General features: G+C 36.9%; 1 protein-coding gene across 3 annotated transcripts in view; it reads left to right on the top strand.

Annotated features, from left to right (window-relative positions):
• The window catches only part of TNPO3 (transportin 3), a 79,839-nt gene that overhangs the window by 43,348 nt on the left and 15,866 nt on the right, over positions 1 to 20,625 (top strand). For all 3 annotated transcript variants that reach the window (XM_061414667.1, XM_061414668.1, XM_061414669.1), the window contains 10 exons: positions 1,200 to 1,346; positions 3,489 to 3,596; positions 5,281 to 5,372; positions 7,854 to 7,993; positions 10,655 to 10,846; positions 12,912 to 13,003; positions 14,196 to 14,272; positions 16,065 to 16,125; positions 16,928 to 17,068; positions 19,667 to 19,783. In XM_061414667.1, the coding sequence (XP_061270651.1) occupies positions 1,200 to 1,346; positions 3,489 to 3,596; positions 5,281 to 5,372; positions 7,854 to 7,993; positions 10,655 to 10,846; positions 12,912 to 13,003; positions 14,196 to 14,272; positions 16,065 to 16,125; positions 16,928 to 17,068; positions 19,667 to 19,783 (1,167 nt within the window). The remainder of the gene's footprint in view (positions 1 to 1,199; positions 1,347 to 3,488; positions 3,597 to 5,280; positions 5,373 to 7,853; positions 7,994 to 10,654; positions 10,847 to 12,911; positions 13,004 to 14,195; positions 14,273 to 16,064; positions 16,126 to 16,927; positions 17,069 to 19,666; positions 19,784 to 20,625) is intronic.

Here is a 20,625-nt window from a genome sequence, read left to right as displayed (position 1 = left end):
ACTATGCTAATGCCATTATTTTTCAATTGTATGTTGCATATTGTCTACATTCTATTATCTCCTATACAGCTTTTTATTTGTGGGAAATTATAGTTTTATTTTTAATTAATGTCATGAAGAGTTTACTCTGCTGTGAATTAAAAAAAAAATTATATGTCAGCTTCTGCTTTGATTCTTTTCTGTTTTCCTACTTGGTTTTAGCTGGGCTGACTGGTACATAGCATGAAGGAATCTGTTAGAAACAAAGCTTATTACTTTTCCAATGAGGCCCCCTCTCTAGCTTTAGTTATTATTTAGAGCTTTATAGCTTAAGAAATATACCAAATATTAACTGTACCTCCAAGTTTTAAAATCCAAAAATTTTCTCCAAATTATGGATGGAAATGAGAATGGGATTCAAAGGACTTAAAGAGTCTTCTTCATCCCCAAATCTCTAAGACATGCTGCCACTTTTAAGTTTACTAGATTAAGAGAAAAAAAAAAACAAAAATACAACTCTATTTATTCAAAAGGCTTTATCTCCTCTTAATAGTATAAGAAGTGAGAAGAACTCCCAAGCTTGGTTAGCTCTATTTAAATAGCTTCATTTTGGATCTTTGATGGGAAAAGGATGGTAGGGCCCCTCTAAGGGAGGGGCCTAGTAGTTCTTGTGAGTCTCAGTGTTTTTTCTGTGATCACATAGAAGATAATATGTGTTTGCTTGACATACTTTCATGACAATATCTGGATTTTGTTGAAACTCAAAACAGTTTTGGGCAGAAGTATTGCTCTACTTAATAATAATCTCTCCTTTAAATAGTGCCACATATAAGATAAGCTGTGGTTTGTACAGATATTTGCAGGTTTATCTGCTGAGAGGTGTTTTAATTTCAAAAAAATAATTTCAGAATTTAGGGGAAAAGACTACATTTTAAAGAGATTTCTGTATATGTTTCTCTAAATTTAAAATTCAGTATACTGCTGGAGAAATTTTCTCAGGCCTAGACAGAGAATGTAAAGCCAGTCATCCTAAATGTTGAGTTTTGGGTCTAACATGGAAAGATAATTTGGGAAGATAATAATCTGCTAGAGAAAAGGTGGCTGCTAAACTGGTTCCACTCATACTAGTTTAAAGTGTTTCTTTCCTGTTAGCCCTAGTAATAATAAAACTGCTTTCTTTTCTGATCCAAATAAACCATGTTTTCTCTTTCTGTTGATAGGTAGTAGAAATTTCCTTTAATTTTTGGTACCGACTAGGGGAGCATTTGTACAAAACGAATGATGAGGTTATTCATGGCATCTTCAAAGCTTACATTCAAAGGCTGCTTCATGCCTTGGCTCGCCACTGCCAGTTGGAACCAGATCATGTAAGTTTTCTTCTCTATTTAATCATGTCTTGATTTCCTCTTCTTTTCAGTGCTGACTTGAAAAGGAACTGAAAAGATAGAGAATAAAGCTAATGGAATCTGCAGGTTTTCTGTCATTCTAGCTTACACTGAGGAAGTCAATACCAGTTTAATGAAGAGTGCTATGCCTATGTAGAAAGAAATCAGTCCTGCTGAGTCAGTAATTCTTCTGGGAATTCACCTTAAATAATTCTGCTGAAGAAAAAAATTGTTATGTACAAGGCATTATCTATAAATGTAAAATATGGTAAATCCATTTACAGGAGTATAGAAGAGGAAGTTCCTTGGTTAGGAAATTCCAGTGGTTAGGACTTGGTGCTTTCACTGCTGTGGGGCCCAAGTTCAATCCCTGGTCAGGGAGCTAAGATCCTGCAAGCTGTGCTGTGTGCCCTCCCCACAAAAGAGTATTATAGAAGAGTTACATAAATTATTATGTAGCAACTTGATGGATCATAATGCAGCAGTTAAAAGTAATTACTTGACTTCTCTGGCAGCCCAGTGGTTAAGACTTTGCACTTCCAATGCAGGGGGTGCGGGTTGGAGAGCCAGGATCTCCTGTGCCATGCAGCCAAAAAAGTAAATGAAAATAAATAAAACCAAAAGAAACTATAGAAAAAATTAAAATACGTGGTTGGATTAAAACTAAACACAAAAATGAAATATTTGTGTGAGGACATGGAAAATAACATGAGTCTCCCCTGAACACATAAGTGCAAATTTTTCTTTATATTACTTATGCTGATTTTATAATTTAAAATGTAGAAATAATCTATTTGCTTAGAAGAAAATATACAAGAAATATTATAAAATGGTTAATTGGAAAATGCTTCAACCACATTCTTTGCTTAGTTATTTCAAATTTTATAGTGTTTATTTCATCATTTTGGTTGGGTAGTTTAATATCTCTGTCCTTCAGCCTATAAATTGGAGTGGATTTTTTTTTTCCTATTAATATTAAACCTGGCCTGAAAACTGTCTGTGCTCTATATCTTAATGTTAATGTTGTCATCTGAGTTATGGTATTTTGTATTTCCACAGAACTTTAGTGATGATTTAGTTCAGTGGTTTTCACTACTTTTTTTTTTAAACTGAGGAATCCTGTCCTCAGGATTCCATAGTGCTTGGAAGCATGATAAGTAAAAAAAACAGAGTTACTCTGGTTTAAATGGCTGTGTTTGCTTGATCCCTTTCTTCTCTCTGCTAGTTCTGTGGTACCACTTCCCTTGTAGGTAATTCCATACGTTTGTAGGTGTGCCGTGCTTCATAATTCATTATCTCATCCGAGTCAACCATTATTTCCTCCTCATTCCTTGACTTTAATTTTTTTCATCTTAAAGCAAGAATGTTGAATTAGATTAGCAATTCTCAGTAATACTAAGGGCTTTTCCCAGAAACTCATGGTCCAAGATTCTTATACATACCCATAACATAATTAGTTATGTTAATCTCATAATTAATCTCATAATTAGTAAACCTTAGTGTATTCACAGGGGGATATTAGAGTAAGGAAAACTTCAGAAGCATGAAATGTGAATGATCTCTGTATTTTTTAATGAAAAAATTTAAATATACAGCAATGGTGAAATAATTTTACAATGAATATCTGTATACCTGCTGCCTAACTCCTACCATTAATATTTTATTACACCTGTGTTATGTATCTGTGCACCTATATAAAATTCTTTTTAAAGTCTAATATTCTGTTGTGTGTCTAGTTGTGGTAATGGTTGATTTTGGTAGATCTTGAATCATAAAGTTTCAGAGGCTTATTCAGTAATAAAAAGCTAGACTTTATCTACTATAGATAGACTTATATTCTAGAACACTTTCCACCTCCACCACTCCAGATTTTTCCAGCAACAGGCAGGATGTAGCTTGGACGTGCCAAAAAATGTTTCTCATAGTAAAGGTAGAGCATAGGTTGTATTGATTTGACATACCTTAATGTTTGGGATACTTTCTGTGGTAAAATATCTTTGTGATTTATGCAATTTATCTTTTTATTCATTGGGACTGAACTGCTTAATGGGTTTTTTATTCTTTTAAAAGTTAGTGAAAACCTTAGTGGGTTTAAAACAAATGTTATCTGATTTGAAATTTCAGGAGGGGGTTCCTGAGGAGACTGATGACTTTGGGGAGTTTCGGATGCGGGTGTCAGACCTGGTGAAGGACTTGATTTTCTTGATTGGATCTATGGAGTGTTTTGCTCAGGTAAGCCCATTTGAAGATTCTCATCAACTTTACCAGTCATTCTAATTGTGTTCACTTCTGTGTCTTCTCTAAGTGTTCCATCTTTTTCTTCAATCTTGATGGCTAAATAGGACAGTAGATATGCAGGTGCCTAGCACACTGCCTGGCATATAGTAGCTATGTTTATTTAGTATCTTACAAGCCAATTGCAGTGAATAGTTCAGTTGTTGTTTTACACTATATTCTTGCTAGTGAGAGCTATTCCACTTGTACCATTGAAATGGAAGATCACAGATAAACCTTAAAGCCCCCAAGATACTTAAAGGGAATTTGGACCCAGCCAGGAAAAACAGACAAGTTTTTCTGCTTTTAATAATTATATATCAACTCCTGGCCATCTTAGTTATTTGGCATTTCGTTTATTCACAGTTATGGTTAGATTCCTTTGCACTGTCATCCCAGAGATGACTGTAGTAGAGTAGAAGAATCATGTCCTATGGCTTTCCTAATAATCAGTGAGTAACATTTTAGGTCATAAGGTTACAGTCATCACCATTCCATGTCACTTAACATTAGCATAATATCAGGTGGTTTTCATATTGCTGGATCATGCTCTGAATCCTGAAATACTGATTTTGATGGTTTATCAGTCATACTGAACTGACCTAATTTGGAAAATGGGTAACCCATGCATTTGGTGTATTTTGGGGAATCATCTGATTTAGAAAGTGTTAAAATAATTGTAACTGTATTTCTTTATATTAAGCAAAGTGTGTTTCTTGACCTAATCACAAAGGGTTAGGGATTCTTAGAAAGCAGATTTAAGTGAGATCCCCACTAAATCACAGGCAGATGCTCTGTGCTCAGATTTCAACTCTTTTCTCACTGGCTCCGTGACTTTGAACAAATGACTTGTTCTCCAGACCTCAGTTTACAAATGTACATTAATTGTGAGTCTTGTCCAAGGTGTGTACTGTGGAACACCAGTCTCATGAGATGTTCTTTTCTGGAAAAAAATAGTTCTGTCAATTAAAACTGGAAAATGACCTAAATAGTATATTTAAAGGTTCTGTGAAGTCATATAAGAGAATTGTTTAATTTCATTTTACCTAGCAGTGTGTTATTTGATTACGGAAACCTAGACTAACAACCAGTCACATTCCACTGATGGCTACACCCTGGGAAGTTTTAGGACATCTCTGAGTATTCTGCTTGGTCTCTCCCCACCCACCCTTGCTTGGACATGGTATTGTGATGGGTGCTTCAGAACAGCTACTTTTTAGGAATTTAATCTGTACTGCTAGTGTTGATGCAGACAGGTAGTCAAAATAATAAATGTAAAGCCAATGCATATGCGGAGGTTTTACATCATTTTTAAGTGTGTTAATGTATTTATCAGTTACCAGAACCAAGAAAAGACACTCATGTAATTTGTTTTGTTTTTTCCATAATACTATTTTGTAGGGGCAGATGATAATTTGATGTACTCTTGGGAACCTAAATGGATTTGTTTCAGATATTAAACTAGTATTGATTTAGAGTTAGTGAAGATTTGAAAAATGAAAATACTATTCTCCCCTGGCTCTGAGAGATAATTAAATTTAGAAACAAGGGGCTGAATTTAACTAACAGGTTTTTTGTTTTGTTTTGGAACTCTATTCTGTTTTTCTTTTAATGGATCCATAATCCACCTCTTCTTCTCTAGTTATATTCTACTCTGAAAGAAGGCAACCCACCCTGGGAGGTGACAGAAGCGGTTCTCTTTATCATGGCTGCTATAGCAAAGAGTGTTGATCCGTGAGTGTCTATAAGTCTTTTGCTGGGAACTCTTAATATCAGAGGAAGGAAAATTGCGCCATTTTTCCTCATGTGGGATATGTTTGGAAACTCATAGAACTTCTTTCTTCTATAATGCTGTCTAGTCTTCTGACTTCTAAGAGACTAGTTCAGAGTAGCATGCATTGCTGATATCCATGTTTTAACCACATTTTCTATAGTTAAAATTCTTTTGTTCTTGATGCTAGGAAAAGAATGCTGATTTATTTTTCCAACCCAGGCTCCCTTGTGAAAGTTGGTATAATCAAAAATTTATTAGACTGTTAAATTGTTGGCACTTGCTTAGAAGCATTTGAATAGGCACTAATTTGGCTCTCACCTGCTTTTGTGATCTTGGGTAAGTTATGCTTACAAATATTTAACTATATTGTTCTCCTTTTTTCCTGTCTTGGAGAATCATTTTTAAGTTTCAGAGAGGCACATCAGAGTTATCGTATTTGTTAAAAGAATAACAAAATCTAAAGGGGAATTATTTTTGTTATTGCTGTTGGAAATTTTTAAATTATTAGAATTTGATTTCTCCTTGCTTAGCAAAGAAATCCTATTTATTATTTCAACATGAATCCTTAAAAACAGAATTTACTTTGTTCTGTGAGTTTATAAATTGATGCTGATATCTGTCAAATTTTCCTGTATTGTATGTAATCAGACACCTGCAGTTGAGCTCTCTGTACAGGGCTTTGGTTGGAGAGATGGTTAAGGCATGTATTCATAAAACGTACAGTGCTTCTTTCTTAACTGGCTTTCAGGGTCTAGTCAATGAAATCTTATATACTTAAGGAAATATTTAAGGAGATCAGAGTTGGTTTGTTTTTCTCTATTAAGAAGTTCTGAAAATCCCATGGACAGATGAGCCTGGTAGGCTACAATCCATGGGGTCGCAAAGAGTCAGACATGACTGCGCGACTTCACTTTCACTTTCATGCATTGGAGAAGGAAATGGCAACCCACTCCAGTGTTCTTGCCTGGAGAATCCCAGGGACGGGGGAGCCTGGTAGGCTGCCGTCTATGGGGTCGCACAGAGTCGAACACAACTGAAGCGACTTAGCAGCAGCAGCAGCAGGAGAAGGGCTCAGAGAAGGCAATGGCACCCCACTCCAGTACTCTTGCATGGAAAATCCCATGGACGGAGGAGCCTGGTGGGCTGCAGTCCATGGGGTCGCTAAGAGTCGGACATGACTGAGCGACTTCACTTTCTCTTTTCACTTTCATGCATTGGAGAAGGAAATGGCAACCCACTCCAGTGTTCTTGCCTGGAGAATCCCAGAGACGGGGGAGCCTGGTGGGCTGCCGTCTACGGGGTCGCACAGAGTCAGACATGACTGAAGCGACTTAGCAGCAGCAGCAGCAGTCCTGAATCACTTATCATACTGTTTGCTTTTAAACGCTTTTTGGTATCTTTTGGAACCTTCAGTAACAGTCTGAAGATATTATGCTAATGATCTAACTGATTTGTGATTGTGTATGAGAAAGGATGCATAGAGAGTCTCAACACTAGCTTAGTGCCTTCAGGAAACATAAGGCATAAATGAAAGATTTTATTTTGTTTTTTCTTTATCCACATTTCACGCCAACTGCATGATTACAGGTGTGGGTTTGTTTTTATTTTTGTTTTATAAAGGGCTTAATAGACTTAGTTTATCAGGAAGGAGCGTTCTTGTGCTAATCCAGGATTTATTTAAACATCTTTCATTTCTGGATTACATTCTGGTCATTTGCGGGACATCCTCCCCTCTGCTTAAAAGAACTTGAGCCTGTATCCTTGAGGGGTGAGAAAAAGAGAAGGAAAAGGAAAAAATAAACTCATGGAGCTGTGAAAAGTATTTGGATAACTTTAATTTTCCCTCATGTTTTAAGTCAGAGCACCTTTATCTATTCCTGCAGCTTTTGTTCTTGATTCTTTAGTCAGTGAGCTGGCCCACCCATGCTTACCTGATCTTAAGGTTTCCATTATCCAGCCATAAGAAATCTTTTGGAGAATAACAACTAATAGGAAGTGGTCTATAAGAATTATTTATTCATTTAGTTATTCAGTAATATTTATTTATTGAGTGCCCACTATGTGCCAGGCGCTGTTCTAGGTGCTGCAGATATAGGAATAAATAGTGAATTCACTAAAAGACATTGGTCCACAGTAAATGCCTACCTGTCCAGTTTGAAGAGCTTTATTTGATAGCAAGATGTGTCTTTAGACACTTCACTGGCATTTAGAAGATTAAGGAGCAGTGTGCTTCTCAACTGAAACAATGATAACTTCCATTTCTGTCTTTTACCCCTTTTTGAGGGTTAAAAATTTTTATACCAGATTTAAGCACTTTTATGCAAATGGTTACTTATTTAGAAAGAAACCCTTAGCAATGATTTGTGTCATTGCAGCCTGTTTATTGGCCATAACCTCACCTCTGAAATTGTTAACTCTGAGTACTTGCCTTCTAAACTCAGGGAGAACAATCCAACACTCGTGGAGGTCCTAGAAGGAGTTGTCCGTCTCCCGGAGACTGTGCATACAGCTGTGCGCTACACCAGCATTGAGTTGGTTGGAGAGATGAGCGAAGTGGTTGATCGAAATCCTCAGTTCCTTGGTATGTGTGAACGCTCCCCTCTGTAACTACTGCTTCTGATTTTTCTGATTTCTTTCTTCCTCTCTTACTTTTGCTTTTGTTCTCCTACTTTCTCTTTTATTGATAAGTAGACTGTTTCTAGACACCGAGAATAGATACATGAGTTACTGCTCAGTTCATACATTTTATAATCTGATCACAGTCTTTGGAGAAAGAACCTTTGAAAATTAGATCTCTAGATAGGGTGACAGTTTGCTACTAGTACTCTGCTTCAGCATAAATATTTCTGTCTTTGTTAGGTTTTGGTATAGGCTTGAGCTAATCAGACTCTCCTGTAGTTCTAACCTAGAAGCTGCCAGTAGACTAGAGCAAAGGGGAGGGCATTTCAGTGTTAAATACATACACTATTTAAAAACTAAGAAATATTATTGAAACTAAGTAAGTACAAACTAAGATGAAGAGTGTTGAGTTGTATAACCTCTGGCTGTCTTGAAAAAATACAGATGTAAAATAATTTTATAATTGAAAGTAAATTTAGAAAGACTTTCTTCTAATTCCCTCATTTTCAAGATAAGAAAAGTGGAGTCCAGAGAGACTAGAGAATTTATCTAGGTTAATATAAATAAAGTCCCACTGACACTCAAGACACATATTCTGAGAATTTTAAGAATCCTTAAATGTGTGAGTATGATTAAGTTTGATGTGCTGTGCTTCTCTCTCTTTTGACTGTGCTGGGTCTTTGTTGCTGCTCAGGCTTTCTCTAGTTGCGATGAGCGGTGGCTGTTCTTCAGTTGCGGGGCACGGGCTCCTCATTGCAGTGGCTTGTGTTGTGGAGCACAGGCTTCAGTAGTTGTAGCATGTGGGCTTATGCTTTGCAGCTTGTGGGATCTTCCCGGACTGAACCCTCTCCTGCACTGGCAGGCAGATTCTTTACCACTGAGCCACCAGGGAAGCCCTGTGCTTATCTTTATTACTACCTTTTGACTTGATTTTATTTTACACGTGATCTCTTTTTTTATTGCCTGAAACTCTTACTTAAAAAGAGCTGTGTTGGACTTCCTTGATGGTACAGTGGATAAGAATCCCCCTGTCAATGCAGGGGATATGGGTTCAATCCCTAGTCCAGGAAGATTCCACATGCCATGAAACAGCTAAGCCCATGTGCCACAACTACTGAAGCCCATGTGCCTAGAGCCGTACTCCGCAACAAGAGAAGCCGTAGCAATGAGAAGCCTGCCTGCCGCAACTAGAGAATACCCCCAGTCTCAGAAACTAGGGACAGCCGAAGCGCAGCAACAAAGACCTATCGTATCCAAAACTAAGAGAGAGCTGTGTGTTCCTGTTCTCTTGTATCTGTATACAGAGCATATGATAGGTAGGCTTACATTGTAGTTGAGCCACTTTCAAGTTCAACATACCTTTAAAATTTTTTTCAAAATACCTTATTTTCTAATTCTTAAATGTCTTCACTTATCTGCCACATCATTTGGCTTTCTTTTCTGAACAGTTTTTCCACAGAGAAACAAAGTGCATTTACCTGTTTGTTAACACTTATCATTCAGTATCACCTTGTGTATCGTTTAAATTTGTGCCTTAGTTAGAAGACACAGTGCTGCATATTCATACTTACTGTAGAATAGTCAAAATCACAAATATTCAATTTGTGAATTGAGAATATTTCAAAATATTCAATTTGAGAATCACTGAGGCCTATAGTATTGGACAGGGAAGCCTGGCATGCTGCAGTCTATGGGGTCACAAAGAGGTGGACAAGACTGAACGACTGAACTGAACTGAATAGTATTGGAGTTACTTGGACTAGGTTTTAGATTCTAGTTCTGATTCTCATGCTAAATAGGCTGTGTGTTGTGGGAAAGCAAGGGTTCCTGCTGGGTTGCTGCCTTATTTTTCTCATTAGGCTAAAAATGGAAATAACTTTTAAATGGGCTTTCAGAGAGTATTTTTTTATGGTATGAGATTACTCTATAGTTCACATAAAGTGCTCTTTAAACATGGATGATTTTTCTTAGGGTTTTTTCATAGAAAAACTTTTACAAAGCAAGGTAAAGGATAAGTAGGATTTGCTGTATACAAATTTGCCTTTATAATCAGTTTTCTTAGAACACTTACATTGGTAACAAGTAAGACATAATGAATTAATTCCTCTCAAAGTGCTAAGGATCTGTCGCTGTGGTTTTTATAATTATAAAGAAGTAAGTATAAAAGTGTCAGCTTTGGGTAACTTGTCATTGTCCTGATGTAGGTGATTTCTTTTTTATTTTTTACAAGTAATGATTAATCTGTGAGTATTGTGGTACTCTCTGAGTTTTATCTTCTTTCTTACTTTAACTGTATTCTTAATACTTGGATGGTTATATCCACCAGTGTTTCAAACTGAGTCAGTGGTTTTCAAACCGTGCTTTGTGAAGCCCTAGCAATAAGCAGCAGTTCATGTCCACAAGATAAGAAATGCAAGATAAATAGATAGGCCTCGGAGCTCTCTGACACTATCACTGAGATCAGCTCCATTTTTATATGTAAATACCTTGGGATTTAAACATATTTCATTTTTTAAAAATGGTTCTTTTGCTTTAAAGGAGAATATAAATCTCTGTTCTAACAACCTAGAAGTTTTCCTTAAGCTTCAAATATGTGATCTTTATGTATGACTTTTCTCCTTAGACCCTGTGTTGGGCTATTTGATGAAAGGCCTGTGTGAAAAGCCTCTGGCTTCTGCTGCAGCGAAAGCAATTCATAACATTTGCTCTGTTTGCCGAGACCACATGGCTCAGCACTTTAATGGACTCCTGGAGATTGCCCGTTCCCTTGATTCCTTCATGTTGTCTCCAGAAGCTGCTGTGGGCTTGCTAAAAGGTATTTACTTAAGATATTAAGAAAGAACAGTCTCTAAGCCACTTCTGGGGATTATCTTGTGTCAAGTTGTATCCCCCTTTTCAGTTGCAATTTACTCAATGATGAGGAAGGTCACTCTGGGAGGAGAGGATGTGTGATTATGTGTGCATGCATTGTTAGAATGTTTTAAGGCTGTATAACTAATTCAAAGTGCTTATAGAATTTATATCATGATCTTAGATTTTGAGTGGAGTTAACATATTGGAACTAAATCATAGTTCCTTTTTGAGTTGAAGGAAAGAATAAAAAGGGAGACCAAATAAGCATTGCTATACCAAAGAGATAGGTGGAAATTTAAAGGTAGTCTGCCTAGATCAGTCCTGTAACTCAAAGCCAAGGGTTCTGGTCACTTAATGGTCTTTAACCATTACTAATTAGTTTACACTGAATTGATTGAGAGGCAAACAGCCAGGGTAGTGATGAAACTCAAAATAATAGAAGAATTAGAGATATTAATACTTGGGGAAAAGACTTAGACGAATGGCTATTTTTTAATATTTGAAGGATTATTTTTAAAAGAGGGAGCAGGTTTATTTTATGAGTAATTATTATTGACAGTTTACTGGCTTTTAGAAAGAAAATGCTTTCTAACCATGCTTTCTGCAGACAGATTGGTGTGTCCTGTCAGGTAGTGAAGTTCTGACAGCTGGTGTATCAAATCAAAGATTGGGTGATAGCACCTGTGCAGAACCTTGTACATTTCTGTGAGTGGCAGACAGCCTTGTCCGGATTGGATGACTGTTCTTTCTCACTTCTGTGATCAGGTTCCCTACCAGCCAATGTAACTATGCATTTTTAAGACGGACTTTCTTTTTTAAGCATGGGTTTTTGTTGTTTCTCTTCAGAGGCGTAGATAATGAGGCATTAAATCAGGTCATGTATTTTCTTCACTACTAACTGTGGGTATTGCTGCCATCTTGTAATTTTCTAGTGAAATTTAACCTTGATGATAGCATGACAACTAACTTGTAATAAAATGTGGTGTCCCAGTTATATTGGTGGTATCTTCTAGATGGAGAAACCTTTTTAGTAACGTTCTTTTCTGTAGGGATAAATTAAAAGGAAAAATTGTGTTTGTTAGATTTTTACCCCTTCTAGTTTTAAGTAAAAAATCTAATTCATCCATGGTTACAGACTGTTAAGAAAAATCATTCAATATTTTATTCAAATTTGAAGGTTTGAATTGATTACTGTTCTTTTGAATAAAATTTTAGGAGATGAAAAAATAATAGTCAAAGGATATAGCATAATGTGTAATCCTTTGGATGTTGGGGAGATACTTCAGCATTTGGTAGGGATTGTGACACAAGGGAAGCTGGATAGGAAGGATCTGGGCCTTCTGTCCCCACTTTAACCTACCTCTATTTTCTTTTTTAATCTGTTTTATTGGAGTTCCAAGTTAAGATTTTATTTGGGGAAAAGGAGAAAGGGGAGATTTTTGCAACTATTTAAAAGTGAAATAAAGACAAACTTAACTATTACTGTTCTGTTTGAAGCGCTCATTTTTACAGATAAAGAAACTGATGGTCTGAGAGAATGTCTTACCCAGTTCATAGGGTCTGTTATGGTAGAACTAGAGTTAATCTCTAACTTCAACTCATTCTACTTCTTGGATGATAAGAATTGCCTATAGTACTTATCAAAAATAAAGGCTGTCCTTGACCTCTGGGAAATTTGAGAACCATTGTACTATGCTATATAAACTAGCTTTGTCATTGGCCTTGTGAAGATTTTTAAAGTCTTTGAAGGATTGGAAGTGGAGAGACATATTTTAACATCTTTAAACCAGTAGGCTACTGAGGAGAAATAATTTAATATTAACTTCAGTTGTGAATGTCAATGTGAAAGTCTTTATGATCTTCCTAAGCCCAACCATAAAATAACAAAATACTATAATTTTTTTAAAAGTGCTGATCTTTTTAAAAGAATAGAACCAGTTAGCCTTTGTAAGCCATATAATGTAAACCAATGAATTACTTCAGTGTGGCTTTTATTTTCTTCATTTGTGTCATCCTTTGTCTTTCAGGGACAGCACTTGTCCTAGCCAGATTACCTTTGGATAAAATTACTGAATGTCTTAGTGAACTATGTTCTGTTCAAGTTTTGGCATTGAAAAAGGTGAGTCTAATTAAGAGGTGAAACAAATATAGTGTGTTTATATGATAGAAAGAAAAGAGAAGATTCTTTTATTTGCAGGTGGTCTTTTAACTACCTAGAAAAGTCAAGAGAATGAACTGAGACGTTATTAAAATTAATAAATTTATCAAAGTAGCTACATATATGAAATAAGTATTCCCAAATCAATAGATTTTCACTGTATCAGAAATGCCATTTAAAAGATACAGTGGAGAAAACACCATTCAAGTTAACTTCCGAAACCATAACCTACCATGTTTCTTTGAAGACTGTTGCGAAAATGTCAGCTCTTCTCAAATTACATTTATGGTGCAATAGCAATGAGCATACCAATGGTAGTTTTAGGAGAACTTGATGAAATGACTCTAAAGCTCATCTCTAGTGATATACTGGTAGAAGTGTCTAAGAAATTTTAGGAAAGAAGAGGAAGCAATTTGCCTTACCTCTTAAAAATATATAATAATTTTGAAGCTTTATATTATAAAATTATTATATAAATATATATTATATAGTATAATACATATAATCTATACTATAATAAGAATGTCTATAATATCCTAATCATTATAAAAGTAAATGGGAAAAAAATAATACTGTTTTCCTTTTTTTTTTAATATAAATTTATTTAAATTGGAAGCTAATTATAATATCGTATTGGTTTTGCCATACATCAACATGAACCCGCCACAGGTGTACACGTGTTCCCCATCTTGAACCCCCCTCCCACCTCCCTCCCCATCCCATCCCTCTGGGTCATCCCAGTGCACCAGCCCAGAGCATCCTGTATCAGGCATCAAACCTGGACTGGCGATTCGTTTCACATGTGATAATATACATGTTTAAATGCCATTCTCCCAAATCATCCCACCCTCGCCCTCTCCCACAGAGTCCAAAAGACTGTTCTCTACACCTGTGTCTCTTTTGCACTGTTTTCCACTGTACAGTGATCTATAGTAAAAGTTAATATGCAGTCTTGGCCAGAATGCAGTAAGATGGAGGAAAATAGTTTGCTAATATGAATTTAAAAGTTTTTACCATTTTGAGTAACTTTCAGGAATCTGATTAAGGAAATAGAGATTGAGACAGAGGTTGATGTACAGAGGCATATTTTGCCATGTTTGCTGTAGGTTTGTATGTTTAATGACTGGGTATTAATATCTTTCTGTCTCTTCAGCTGTTGTCTCAGGAGCCCAGCAACGGCATATCCTCAGATCCCACTGTGTTCTTAGATCGCCTTGCAGTCATATTTAGGTAAGAAGGGAAATGCCAGGTTCCTGCCCTGGGTTAAAATCTCTAATGAGACTACTATATAGAAGTAAGAAAGTGTTTTTTTTCCTCAGCTTCTGAGTACCTCCTGTAAACTGCTTCTGTCAGAAGACTAATTTACTCCTATTACAAACTGCAAAGGCAAATTCTAAGAATTTATTTTTGGTAAACTTTTGTCAAAAGACTTTAAAATGTAATTAATTCTTTTGGTCTCTGAATCAGTGATGCTCGAACTTTGAAAAGTGAAAGTGTTGGTCCGACTCTTTTGTGACCCCACAGACTGTAGCCCACCAGGGTCCTCTGTCCATGAAATTCTCCAGGCAAGAATATTGGAGTGAGGAGCCATTCCCTTCTCCAGGGGATCTTCCCTACCCAGGGATGAAACCCGGATCTCCCATACTGCAGGCAGATTCTTTACCATCTGAGCCACCAGGGCAGGCCCTCTCAAACTTCAGCCTGCATCAGAGTCACCTGTGGTGCTTCAGTTCCCAAGGCAGCAGATTGCTGGGTCCCATTCCCAGAGTGTCTGATGGATTGGATCTTGATAGGACCCAAGAATTTGCATTTCTGATAAGTTCTCAGGTGCTATTGCATTGTAGTCCAAAGACCATACTTTCATAATCATTGCTATGTAATAGTGTATGGGGGCAGACAAATAATGAATTCTCTTCCGTGACCAGGTGAAATTAAACCTTTTTTGATGTTAAGAGAAGCCTAATAATTAAAAAAGCATTAGAGCAACAGTATTCAGAGAGTGATCTTTCTTAGTTGCATAATATAACTTATGTGTCCTATAGCTATATCTGGAATATCAATTAATACTTGTATAAAAACCTATGTGGAAGAAGTTGAAACTGAGGTGTTGTTTTAGCTTGTTCTTACCTACAAGTATCTTTTTCTGAGTTGGTATAATGCTTTTCTTGTATAATTAGGGGAGCCCCTGTTGCATACCATTCTGAGAGCGTATTAACAGTCTTATTTCACAATAAATGAAAGAAAATCTGCAAAAGTTGAAATGTCTTAATGTAAAGAAAAATTATATTTTTTTATATTGGGCTTCCCTGGTGGCTTAGCAGTGAAGAATCCACCAGCAGTGTAGGAGACTTGGATTCAGTCCCTGGATCGAGAAGGGAATGGCTCCTCTCTGCAGTATTCTTGCCTGGGCAATCCCATGGACAGAAGAGCCGAGAGGGAGGCAGTCCATGGGGTCGCAAGAGAGCTGGACACGACTGAGCAACTAAACAACTACGACAGCATATTTTTATTGTTGCTGTTGAGCTTTTTAAAATTAAAGACTTGTTTTCCTTTAAAGATGTTGGTAGTTAAAATCATAGTTTTTGTTTTTTCCTGCTGTCCTTCAAGTTAGTGGATTCTAGAACTAGATAGATAGGTGAATTCAGTGTATTGTGGTGGGCTCACATTGTGTATCATTGAATTTAGACTAGAACTGTGGGAAACATCTTTGGTAGACCAGTTTCAAAAGCTTTTACCTTCTGAGTGCTGGGAATGAAGCAGTACTTGAGTTTCCGTAGTGGATTCGGATAACTTGAATATATTTATTAATTTGGAAAAAACTACATATTCAAGTTTATGAAAGAAAAAAAAATAAAAAGGATAGTTGTAGTGCCCCATACCTGCAGCCCATGTACCCAGAGTTGACTATCTGGTTTTCTTTAATTGGTGAGAATGATACTAAGTAAACTAACAGGGATTAGGGCTCTGTGTCCTTGATGAAATTGCTCTTCTTTCACTAATTTGGATCATTGTCTTTCCCCAGACACACCAATCCCGTTGTGGAAAATGGACAGACTCATCCGTGCCAAAAAGTCATACAGGAAGTAAGTACTAATCGATGCCTGTGAAATAAAGCTTTCTTCCTTTTTCCTTATAAGACTCTAGGTAACTAAAGTGAGAAGGTTCTGTCTTCTAGGTTCGTAGGAAGATTCAGTTTGTTGATATGCATTCAGTATCAATGAAAAGATGAATGGAACTATCCAACTAAATATTTTTGATTTTAGATTTGGTAAGAAAACAGGCTGTAAGGAAACACAGTGAAAGGCCAAAGTAAGAAGAGATTAACTGTGTGAATCCTAGAGTTGTTGAGAGGCCTGGTCAGTACTGGCAGAATGTTTTTGACAAAGCTGATTAACCATCATAGCTTCCTCTTTGACAGTACTTCCTTTGTAAAAACTCAGAGTAACATGAGGATCAGAGGGCATGGTTTGAGAAGTGCTTTTCAGACTTAAGGGGAGAAACACCAGTTATCCTTGAGTGTTCATTGGTATCAGATATCTCTTCCTTTAACTTGTTCTACTTCTTCCCATCCTAAATCAGAAGTTCAGAGTTTAGGAAAATAGAGATCTTTGTCTTTTTAGTAAAATTAGTCATGCTTCTCTTCTGTTGTAAAGAATTACTGTGCTTCCCTTTAAGACATGGTTGTTTTTATTGATGGATAGTGTATTGAACCCCAGCACATAAACACACACCCACTGACCAGAATCAGGCCATGTGTGTTCCTGTAAAGAAAGATTTCCCCAAATTATTTAAAAGTCAAATCAGTTTTTACCAACTTGGGAGCATTTTTCTCAGCACTTAGTTGTTCATTATTTTCTTCCTGTGCTCTTTTCACTTTCGACTCAGATATGGCCAATTTTATCTGAGACTCTAAATAAGCACCGGGCTGATAATCGGATTGTAGAGCGTTGTTGCAGGTGCCTCCGTTTTGCTGTTCGCTGTGTAGGCAAAGGATCCGCAGCCCTGCTGCAGCCACTAGTCACGCAGGTGAGTTCCCTGAAAGATGGAAAATGTAAAGGATACAGAGTTTTGAAATAGGAGGCTTTAGAACAAAAGCTCTTGCTAATGAAATGAAACACTTCAATATTTCTTAAATACAAACTAAAAAATATTTGAAAGATAAGTAGTGCCTGTGGTGGGTGTGTTATTTTTATGGCAAATAGCCTGTAATCTGTTCTGTGTAGTGATAGTCTAAATAGCACCACATCTTAGTGTAAAATTCATACATGGGAATGATGTTAATGAATCAGCTCTTATGTATTAAGCATTTTATATTAATTTCCTTTCTGAAAATGTGGCAAGTCAAGCTTTGCTATTTCTGGCCTAAAGAGATTTTCTTTTTTCTTCACCATAGTTAGTTGTTCATATAAGTGTCTTATTTGTCAGGAAATAAATTTGACTCTTTCAATCAGCATGATTGGTATGTAATTATGGTGATGTGGCTCTTGTACATGGCTCTCTGAGATCATATCATCTAGAATATTCTTTTGAGATGCCTATGACTAGTGACTTAATTTACTAAGTAATTTATGCTGGGGCCCCAGCCTAACAGCAGGGCCAGAACTAGATTTAGGCAAGTGGGCTGCCATGACCTAGAATTGATGGAGGCAGGGCAAAGTGCCAATCTTGCATTTGCAGGACTCTGAGCAAGTACCTTCTCAAATTTTGCACTCATCTGTGAGGAAAGCTACTACAGGGCTTCAGGCTAGACCTCACCCACTCAACCAGAAGTGGCCTTCTCCAACTGGGCAGGGCATCTATTGGACCGACCCTGACAGTGAGTGCCCCTCAAGTTCTTAAGTTCTGCCTCACTCTTAAGGAAGCTCTTATCCTGAACCAGGGTCATCCTGTTGCTGTGTCAGTTGACACTTACATGATCACACTTCCTTAAATTATAGATTTGATTGAAGTTTGTAAAGGTAAATGTGTTAACAGAATTTTTTTAGTGATTTTTCTGCGTTTACTATACCCTGAGTACAACAGTATGTGTTACATTTAGACTGTGTTCAGTTCTGGTCAAGTGTCTTCTTCAGTGCAGTACATCATGGGTCTTACACAATGTGGTTTAATTCCCCTTTGCTATTGGAGGATATGCCCATGACTTCTGGGCTTCCCTGGTGGTTCAGATGGTAAGGAATCTACCTGCAGTGCTGGAGACCTGGGTTCAATCCCTGAGTTGGGAAGATCCCCTGGAGAAGGGAGTGGCTACCCACTCCAGTGTTCTTGCCTGGAGAGTCCTATGGGCTGAGGATCCTGGCGGGCTACAGTCCATGGGGTCACAGTCAAACAGGACGAGTGACTAACACTTTGAGTCATGACTTTTATATTGCTCTTATTCCAGTAGCATAGGGTAGCATCTTATATAGGAGGTATGTTCAAAAGTCTGTACATGTGACAAAAAACCTACAAATTTGAGGTCACTAAACTCCAGCCAGTGGGCTTGCCACTTGTTTTTGTAAATAAAGTTTTACTGATAGTCATGCGTAATCATTTAAGTATTGTTTATTGGCCATTTTTGTGCTTCACTGGCAAAGTTAAGTGATCAAAAGTTTATAAAGCCAGCAGAGCCTAAAACCCTTTGCTATCTGGCCCAGCCTGTAACTTATTCATTAAGTACAGCATACAATTTTGAGTATACAACACTAAACAGATTCATAGCTTCCATCTCGTATTCTTTTCTCGTGCCATATGCTGATAAGAGCCAGTTACTGGACCCTTCCACCCCACCAAGATCAAAGAACTGAATTTATGTAATAAGATCAAAACATGTGTGTTATGATGGCTTTTTTTTTTTTTTTTCTTTTTGCCTCACTTCTTGACTTGCAAGATCTTAGTTCCCCGACCAGGTATTGGACTCCAGGCCCCAACAATGAATGCACTGAGTCCTAACCACTGGATGACCAGGGAATTCCCATGTGATGGCATTTTGAATAGATGAATGTATGGTGGCCTAATTTTTGGAGGATAGAAGGGTAAAAATTCTAAATAAATAATTTAAATACTTATATTGTATTAAAATTTTTATTCTCTAGAGGTCTAGATAATCTTGATTAGAAACACTGTTCTTTACCCAAAAGATTAAATAAAAGAGTTTATAAACCAATTTAAACAATGCCTTCTGTCTCCTCTAAAATGAGGGGCATTTGATACTTTGTTCCTACTGTGATTTTTTTTTTTTTTTTAAAGAATCATCTTTAATGCATATAAGAGCAACCTGTTGGTTAGAAAGTTTAGGTATACTTTAAAAAAAAAAAAAAGAAAGTTTAGGTATACTTTATTAGGGCATTGCAAATATAACAGAAGCCTCAGATAATAACTTATGAATAGTTCCAGTCTGTAGTATTATACAACTCTCCTACAGCATTGTTTTGAAAAGGTGAAAGGTTGAAGGCTTGAAAGAACTCTAAATAGAGTACTTGAAAATTATTGAGCCCTATGGTTTAGAAAATGTTTCCAACAAGCTTTATTACGTTGTCTTAAAGAGAAGAGACCAATCTGTCTCAGAATTTCTTCCCTCAGACAGCTACCTAAGCTGACACTCTTTGAGAGATGAATAATTGAACTAATTGGTTTTTCCCTTGGCAGATGGTAAATGTTTACCAGGTACATCAGCATTCCTGTTTCCTGTACCTTGGTAGTATCCTTGTGGATGAATATGGCATGGAAGAGGGCTGTCGGCAGGGACTACTAGACATGCTCCAGGTATGTTCTCTTGGAGGGTCTGAAGGCCTAGCAGTGTGTTCTTCACCATGTCTTTAATTCTGTTGCTTTTAGTTTGCTTTTCAAGCATAATGATTTCCTAATATGGAGGTAGATCTTCCTAGTTATTCTGTGGACAGGCCTGCTTGGAAGAATGAGAGAGAGATTGACCACACAAATATGCTGGTCATTACAGTTATTGCTGTCTAATTTATGTTCTCCAGAGATAAGATTTTTTGGGAAGGTGGGCAAGTGGATTTAAAATAAAGGATCTCTTAGCTCAAGCATGATTGTATTTTTAATTTCTTGCCTGAACAGCCAGTGAACTAGTTTACTTAGCAGGGATGGTCTCACCTTAGGGTAAATAGCAGGCATTGGAAAAGGCTTCTCATATACTGCTTTTACCCTCTCCTAGTCAAAGAGGGGAAAATATATTAGGGAGTTAAATCATGGTGCTCCTTTTCCCAAGATGTCTTTCCCTTTAAAATTGCCATTTCATAATTATTATTATTAAAATGTCAGCTACTCTCTTAGTTGACCAGATCATATCTAGTATATAAGCACAGTTGTCACTTTCAGAAACTTCTAAAACTTTGAGATGACATCTATCCAATTTCATCAACAGAAGTCTGTACCCTAAACCCTTTCTGAAATGTAGACCTCATATGTGAAGACTGTTTATGTCAACTGAGAAGGATTTTTGTCTTCCCTTTCTTGATCTGAATCTCATCACAGTCTTTTTCTTATCTGTGCTTTACCTCTTTGTTCTCTGTGTATGTTGTGATATTTAGCAAGTCTGAATCCCATGGCATTTATTTACAAGCATTTGTTTTAAAATCATTTCT

The sequence above is a fragment of the Bos javanicus genome, chromosome 4 (assembly GCF_032452875.1).
Source record: "Bos javanicus breed banteng chromosome 4, ARS-OSU_banteng_1.0, whole genome shotgun sequence".
In the NCBI taxonomy this organism is placed as follows: Eukaryota; Metazoa; Chordata; class Mammalia; order Artiodactyla; family Bovidae; genus Bos; species Bos javanicus.
This window is presented reverse-complemented; position numbering and strand designations above follow the sequence as displayed.